Raw genomic sequence first — 8610 nt, forward strand, 5'->3', positions numbered from 1 at the left:
ACAACTATGGCCCTCATTCCGAGTTGTTCGCTCGTTCTTTTTCATCGCATCGCAGTGAAAATCCGCCTAGTACGCATGCGCAATGTTCGCACTGCGACTGCGCCAAGTAACTTTACTATGAAGAAAGTATTTTTACTCACGGCTTTTTCTTCGCTCCGGCGATCGTAATGTGATTGACAGGAAATGGGTGTTACTGGGCGGAAACACGGCGTTTCAGGGGCGTGTGGCTGAAAACGCTACCGTTTCCGGAAAAAACGCAGGAGTGGCCGGAGAAACGGTGGGAGTGCCTGGCCGAACGCTGGGTGTGTTTGTGACGTCAACCAGGAACGACAAGCACTGAAATGATCGCACAGGCAGAGTAAGTCTGGAGCTACTCTGAAACTGCTAAGTAGTTAGTAATCGCATTATTGCGAATACATCGGTCGCAATTTTAAGAAGCTAAGATTCACTCCCAGTAGGCGGCGGCTTAGCGTGTGTAACTCTGCTAAATTCGCCTTGCGACCGATCAACTCGGAATGAGGGCCTATGTTGGTGTTAGACGTGCGTCCGGTATCCGCCGTTAGTTCACAGGGAACTAGACAATTTATTGAGGCAGTGTGCCCCCGTTACCAAATACCATCTAGGTTCCACTTCTCTAGGCAGGCGATACCGAGAATGTACACGGACGTCAGAAAAAGACTCACCAGTGTCCTAAAAAATGCAGTTGTACCCAATGTCCACTTAACCACGGACATGTGGACAAGTGGAGCAGGGCAGGGTCAGGACTATATGACTGTGACAGCCCACTGGGTAGATGTATGGACTCCCGCCGCAAGAACAGCAGCGGCGGCACCAGTAGCAGCATCTCGCAAACGCCAACTCTTTCCTAGGCAGGCTACGCTTTGTATCACCGCTTTCCAGAATACGCACACAGCTGAAAACCTCTTACGGCAACTGAGGAAGATCATCGCGGAATGGCTTACCCCAATTGGACTCTCCTGTGGATTTGTGGCATCGGACAACGCCAGCAATATTGTGTGTGCATTAAATATGGGCAAATTCCAGCACGTCCCATGTTTTGCACATACCTTGAATTTGGTGGTGCAGAATTTTTTAAAAAACGACAGGGGCGTGCAAGAGATGCTGTCGGTGGCCAGAAAAATTGCGGGACACTTTCGGCGTACAGGCACCACGTACAGAAGACTGGAGCACCACCAAAAACTACTGAACCTGCCCTGCCATCATCTGAAGCAAGAAGTGGTAACGAGGTGGAATTCAACCCTCTATATGCTTCAGAGGTTGGAGGAGCAGCAAAGGCCATTCAAGCCTATACAATTGAGCACGATATAGGAGATGGAATGCACCTGTCTCAAGTGCAGTGGAGAATGATTTCAACGTTGTGCAAGGTTCTGATGCCCTTTGAACTTGCCACACGTGAAGTCAGTTCAGACACTGCCAGCCTGAGTCAGGTCATTCCCCTCATCAGGCTTTTGCAGAAGAAGCTGGAGGCATTGAAGAAGGAGCTAACACGGAGCGATTCCGCTAGGCATGTGGGACTTGTGGATGCAGCCCTTAATTCGCTTAACAAGGATTCACGGGTGGTCAATCTGTTGAAATCAGAGCACTACATTTTGGCCACCGTGCTCGATCCTAGATTTAAAGCCTACCTTGGATCTCTCTTTCCGGCAGACACAGGTCTGCTGGGGTTGAAAGACCTGCTGGTGACAAAATTGTCAAGTCAAGCGGAACGCGACCTGTCAACATCTCCTCCTTCACATTCTCCCGCAACTGGGGGTGCGAGGAAAAGGCTCAGAATTCCGAGCCCACCCGCTGGCGGTGATGCAGGGCAGTCTGGAGCGACTGCTGATGCTGACATCTGGTCCGGACTGAAGGACCTGACAACGATTACGGACATGTCGTCTACTGTCACTGCATATGATTCTCTCAACATTGATAGAATGGTGGAGGATTATATGAGTGACCGCATCCAAGTAGGCACGTCACACAGTCCGTACTTATACTGGCAGGAAAAAGAGGCAATTTGGAGGCCCTTGCACAAACTGGCTTTATTCTACCTAAGTTGCCCTCCCACAAGTGTGTACTCCGAAAGAGTGTTTAGTGCCGCCGCTCACCTTGTCAGCAATCGGCGTACGAGGTTACATCCAGAAAATGTGGAGAAGATGATGTTCATTAAAATGAATTATAATCAATTCCTCCGCGGAGACATTGACCAGCAGCAATTGCCTCCACAAAGTACACAGGGAGCTGAGATGGTGGATTCCAGTGGGGACGAATTGATAATCTGTGAGGAGGGGGATGTACACGGTGATATATCGGAGGGTGAAGATGAGGTGGACATCTTGCCTCTGTAGAGCCAGTTTGTGCAAGGAGAGATTAATTGCTTCTTTTTTGGGGGGGGTCCAAACCAACCCGTCATATCAGTCACAGTCGTGTGGCAGACCCTGTCACTGAAATGATGGGTTGGTTAAAGTGTGCATGTCCTGTTTTGTTTATACAACATAAGGGTGGGTGGGAGGGCCCAAGGATAATTCCATCTTGCACCTCTTTTTTCTTTTCTTTTTCTTTGCATCATGTGCTGATTGGGGAGGGTTTTTTGGAAGGGACATCCTGCGTGACACTGCAGTGCCACTCCTAGATGGGCCCGGTGTTTGTGTCGGCCACTAGGGTCGCTTATCTTTCTCACACAGTCAGCTACCTCATTGCGCCTCTTTTTTTCTTTGCGTCATGTGCTGTTTGGGGAGGGTTTTTTGGAAGGGACATCCTGCGTGACACTGCAGTGCCACTCCTAGATGGGCCCGGTGTTTGTGTCGGCCACTAGGGTCGCTTATCTTACTCACACAGCGACCTCGGTGCAAATTTTAGGACTAAAAATAATATTGTGAGGTGTGATGTGTTCAGAATAGGCTGAAAATGAGTGTAAATTATGTTTTTTGAGGTTAATAATACTTTGGGATCAAAATTACCCCCAAATTCTATGATTTAAGCTGTTTTTTAGGGTTTTTTGAAAAAAACACCCGAATCCAAAACACACCCGAATCCGACAAAAAAAATTCGGTGAGGTTTTGCCAAAACGCGGTCGAACCCAAAACACGGCCGCGGAACCGAACCCAAAACCAAAACACAAAACCCGAAAAATTTCAGGCGCTCATCTCTAACTAGAACTACCACAGTAGAAACACACAGGTGATGCTGCTTGCGATGCTGACGTTAAGCTTCCGAGAGTTTGGAGCACGGGTAGCTCTGGAATCTTCCCCCTCTCTGCACAGGAGGAGAAACTTTAGCTTTAAGGAAATCTGACATAGTGGTTGTATTAGTCTCAATAGGTTGAGTAGGACTTCTAACTGTGTTTAAAGTACCGCCTAGGATTTCTGGTATTATTGGAATAATTCTTGATAGAAGACTTTGAAGTTGTTGCAATAGATGACAGAGTCCTCATTGGTTTAGGTTTTCCAGCAGGAGACAGAGGAGTCCCGGAACCTTTGAAAGAGAAAGTTGCACTCTATCAAGAATTAGCTTTAAAGGGAGTGCCATAAAGCTGACTTGAACGAGGTCCAGGCATAGGAATGGATAGTCATAGCCAGATTAATGGGGGATGCAGAGCATACTGTACCCTGGACCCCCCCTGTCAGGGGGCCCCCTGACCAGAGCACACTGACATCACTAGCTTTCCCTCTTATGTAGCAGCAGAACCAGACAGCCAGAATGCATGCAGGACAGTATGCAGTGCAGGCAGAAACACAGGAGTATCAGATTTCATGAACTATCAATGGAGCTTCCCAACCAGAGGAGAGATAGGAGGGTGGAGAGAGCTGTGAGTGACACAGGATGGGATCCCTGTGTCACTTACAGCTCTCTCCACACCTGGGTGGGAACCTTGTGTAACTTGTTATCTAATGAGGGTCTAGAGAGAGAGAGACACACACACACACACACACACACACACACACACATACAGTCCTCCCGAGTCCTATCCCAGTTTGTAAGCAGTACAGAGGCTGCTGCTATTTTTGCATGTGACAAGATAAATTATAGATTTTATTTTTCTATGTGTATTTTAAGGTTGTTTTTAAGTTGTCTTTGTTCTACTTCACGAACATTTTTATAAAATAGTTGTCTTTCAATTAAGTGGAGCTATAAATTGTACCCAGGCATTATTAAACTATTATTTTAAATCTAATATACACCAATGGGCTAAATTTAATATACACAATCCATACATCCCAACATGACCCTTTCCAAAAGGGACAAAATGCTCTCTATCTGGACTTCCTACTTAAGTTATGATTGCAATCACCTGTGTTGAAATACCTTTCTTATCAATTAAATAGTTTAACACAGTTGACCACAATCATATATTAAGAGGGAAGTCCATGTAAAGAGCATGTTGTCCCTCCTGGATTGGGTCATTTTGGGAGGTATGCACAATCTTATACACAGCCCCACCACCACCACCACCTCCTGTCTAAAGTGCCCCTGGCACCCCAAAGGCTTACTCTGGCCCTGCGGGTAGTGCAGGAGAAGCCGGAATAACTGGAACAAGAGTGACTAGAACAGGAAATGGAGGAGAAACGTAACTTGGAAGGGATTGCTGCAAAGTATCCAAGCGGGTAGACATTCCCTGTAGAAACTGAATCACTTGTTGTTGCGCAGCCTCTTGACAATTGAGTCATGATGCAAGACCTTGGAGGACCCCTGACCACACACTCTGACCGCCGTCCGAGTCCATGGGCCTTGAACAAACTGTCAGGTTTGGGTTTATGTCTGTTCCCAGTGGGGGCACTAGTGGGTCAGTGGTGGTGTGATGGAGGAAATGAGGACGCTGAAGCAATTCCTGCGCATGTGCGCAAATAGTATTTATTGTATACACGCAGGAAATATAAGTAATAAGAGCAATGAAAATGTAAACGTATGATTCAGCATGGAAGCCGAAATAAACAGTCACGAAGAGACAGTTTGGTCTGGGAACCAATGGTAACTGGGAGCAGCAGATGATCGGCCTGGGAACCTATAGTGTACAGGAGCAATTGATGATCGGCCTGGGAACCGATGGTGAGCAGGAGCAAATCGATGATCAGCCTGGGAACCGATGGAGAAAAAGAACAGATGACGATTGGTCTGGGAACCGATGGAGAACAGGAACAGATGACGATCGGTCTGGGAACCGATTTGAACTGGAGCAATTGATAGTCGGCCTGGAAACAGATTGCAAACAGGAGCAGATGACTATCGGCCCGGGAACCGATGGTGAGCAGGAACAATTGATGGTCAGCCTGAAAGCCGATGGTGAGCAGGTGCTGGAATAACATAGGCAGTTGGTACACTAAGCAACAATGGAACCAGGTTTGGCTAAGCAGGAGACAGCTGTGGAATAAACCAGGATTCCCAATGTAGACAGAATGGCACTGATACTGCTGCAGGCAGCTAACAAACAGGTGTGAGTAATAATGCTGCACAAAGAGTCTTTGGGCGATATTCAATTGTTTGAAAAGTCAGATGGGTGTCTGTTTTTTCCTGTCTATTAGATAGGAAAAAACCGACACCCAACCAACTTTTCAAACAATTGAATTCTCCCCTCTGACTGCTAGTGAATGCTGGAGCAGAATGCAGATGGAGCTGCAACTGAACTGGATGGTTGGTGCCTGTAGTTCCACAGAGCACTGACACAGGAGAGTCTCAGGAGACTGCAAGTGAATGCTGGAGCAGAATGCAGATGGAGCTGCAACAGTACTGGATGGCTGGTGCCTGTTGTTCCACGGAGCAAAGACACATGGGAATCTCCGAAGACAGGAGACTGGAGCCAGGAGAAGCTTGTTCACAGTATGTGACGCGTTGTTCAAGGCAATAATACTGAGCAGGAACTCTGGCTATATACCCCCTGGTCAGCAGGGATTGGAGAATCAAGTCATGTGAGCCCTCCAGTGCTCAGGACACCTGCAATCAGCACTAAGTCAGCTGATTGCAGGTGTCATGACAGCGCCCATGCTACAGAGATGGTGGGAAGACATCGGGGTACACGCTGTATGGCAAGCGGAGTGCACACTGGAGAGTGGCTCTGCACATTGCAGGAACATGCTGCCAGGCTGAGAATGTGACGTCCAGAGGCCAGCACATCGGAGCACCGCTAAGTGATGTGATGCAAAATGCAGATTCCTGACAACACCCCTTAAGGCCCATATACACGGGAGAGATGTGTGCTGAGCGAACCGTTCAGCACACATCTCTCCCGCCGCTCAGCACAGCGCGATGTGTGCTGAGCGATGCGGGGGAGGACGGGGGGCTGCTCATTTCACCGAGAGGGTGAAATGAGCGATGTGCTAGATTGAGCCTGCATGCAGGCTCAATCTAGCACCGGCGATAGCGATGTGCGGGGCCGCGCATCGCTATCGCTGAGGGGGGAACACACGAGTGATCTGTGCTTAAAATCTAAGCAATCTAGTCAGATTGCTTAGATTTTAAGCATGGATCTCTCCGTGAGTACCCCCCTTTAGATTACATAATCTGTGAAAGATATACAAATTAATTGATTTATCTAGTGCCTGCTGGCATCAACGGTTACAGTGCTGAGGTCTAGTTTCCATTTACTGTACACCTCAATTTTGTAATCTTATCTGTATCAGCAAGTGGTAATAGAAGTGTATAATATTGCGTAGTTGAGGCCCAGTGTTGTCTTATTGAGGTAATAAAGTTTTTTGTCCTACCCTAATCAAACACATTTCCTGCTATTCCATATGGGAGCATCTGGGTCAGTAACTGTTCTGCTCAAGAACTAGTGTGCCATATCACATACATCTATTGCTAACCTACAGTATCTGGACATTTTGCAAACGGTTTATACATTTAGGTCAAGTTATCTTCTTTGTAAAATAATCCTACCTGACATGAGGTTTTTTTTTCATATGCAAATTTTGTATTCAAATTTTTATGCTGCTTTGAAACCTGAAAAAATAACATCCAACCAAGACTATTTCAGGATCCGTCACTGGGTTGTCCATTTAATTTCATAATTTTTTATATATAATTCATAATGTGTTTGTTTCTCCAGGCAATGACTCCTTATCTTCTGGGTCATGAAGCCACATCTGACAAGCTGGATCCTGTGGTGACAAAATTCAATAATACCTTGAAGAATATAGAAGAATACTTTTTACAGGACAAACCCTTTCTGGCTGGTGATGAGATCTCTATCGCTGACCTGGTGGCTATTGTGGAGATTATGCAGGTGAGAGAATAACTCCATGAGTATGGTTACACTTTATTTTGTCTCAGAAAAGCTGCTGAAGATCCTGTTGCCAGATAAGCGCCTCCCTGATCTATAAGTAGCTGGAATGGACTAGTCTGAGTATACAAGTTATAGCCAGGTATATTAGAATACAGAAGAATTGGGATGACCACCACCTGTTTAAAAAAAAAAAGTGTCCTCACTACTGATATCTATAGTGTTCTTATAAATGCTATTGGATCAGCATCCTGGCTGCATATGTAGATCTTACGGGGACAATGGTTAAAGTAACAAAATAACGTTCACATTTCTGAATTAAGGGGGAAATGTACTAAGCAGAGATAAAAGTGGAGAAGTGAGACAGTGCAGAAGTTGCCCATGGCAACCAATCGGCTGTACTGTATTCTTTTTATAGTATGCAAATTATAAGTGTTACGTCAATGCTGATTGGTTGCCATAAGCAACTTCTCCACTGGCTCACTTCTCTGCTTTTATCACTGTATAGTGCATCTCCCCCTTAAGTATGAAAAATATTAGCCCTGCCCCTGGATATCTGTATAATTGTATAAATCTTCCTTTGCAGCCAGTTGGTGCGGGAATTGATGTTTTTGAGGACAAACCAAAGTTGTCAGCCTGGAAGCACAGAGTGGAGGAGGCAGTAGGGGCAGAGCTCTTCAAAGACGCACATGAAGCTGTACTGCATGCCAAAGATTTGTAGAATCAGCCCATTCCTCCAGAACTTAAGGAGCGATTTAAAACCAAGCTATTCTATTACCTTCATCACTAGATTAGCCAAATGTGCCCCAATGTATTACCGCAGTAACTGACCTTTTGAAGTAAACAGATCTGTGGAAAGCCTGGCTATCCTGCACTTCTTCTAGTAACTTGCAATACATACGCAGTAGTAACTTAAATGTGAAAGTGACTTCATCTAGCAGCTGGGATCACCTAGCAGTAGCTTTTTTTCACATGTATTTATTCTAACACAACATTACCAACATAAGCTCTCAGCTAGCAGTGCAGTTTCCCTCTCTAGCACCAAACTGTAGAAACTGAATGCCGTATGCTTGTAATAATGGGTAATATTATACCACTTCCTGACCAGGTTCAGACTAAGGTTTGTGAAAGCTCCAGGGTAACTAACTTGTGGAGGCCCTTACTAATAAAATTGTCATTATTTGCTGGTGATGTTATTATTATAAGGTACTGTATACTGTGTAAATACTGCCAGCACCATAAATGTGCTGAACACACTATAGTGCAACCAGTTCACATTATACCACAAGGACACACAGTTCACATTATGCGACAGTGCCCCCCACATTATGCGACAGTAACCCCATGGTGATGTAGCTATGTGTGTGATGGTCCCTGGGCGGCCACCCTTTTGT

At 45.9% G+C, this 8610-nt stretch overlaps 1 protein-coding gene across 2 annotated transcripts in view; it reads left to right on the forward strand.

Moving 5' to 3' along the window:
- The window catches only part of LOC134884805 (glutathione S-transferase theta-1-like), a 43104-nt gene extending 34704 nt beyond the window's left edge, over window positions 1-8400 (forward strand). For both annotated transcript variants that reach the window (XM_063913031.1, XM_063913020.1), the window contains exons 5-6: window positions 7043-7219; window positions 7803-8400. In XM_063913031.1, coding sequence (XP_063769101.1) covers window positions 7043-7219; window positions 7803-7937 — 312 coding nt within the window. In that variant the 3' untranslated portion in view covers window positions 7938-8400. The remainder of the gene's footprint in view (window positions 1-7042; window positions 7220-7802) is intronic.
- The last annotated feature ends 210 nt before the right edge of the window (window positions 8401-8610 follow it).

This window comes from Pseudophryne corroboree, chromosome 1 (assembly GCF_028390025.1).
Source record: "Pseudophryne corroboree isolate aPseCor3 chromosome 1, aPseCor3.hap2, whole genome shotgun sequence".
NCBI classification, from domain to species: Eukaryota; Metazoa; Chordata; class Amphibia; order Anura; family Myobatrachidae; genus Pseudophryne; species Pseudophryne corroboree.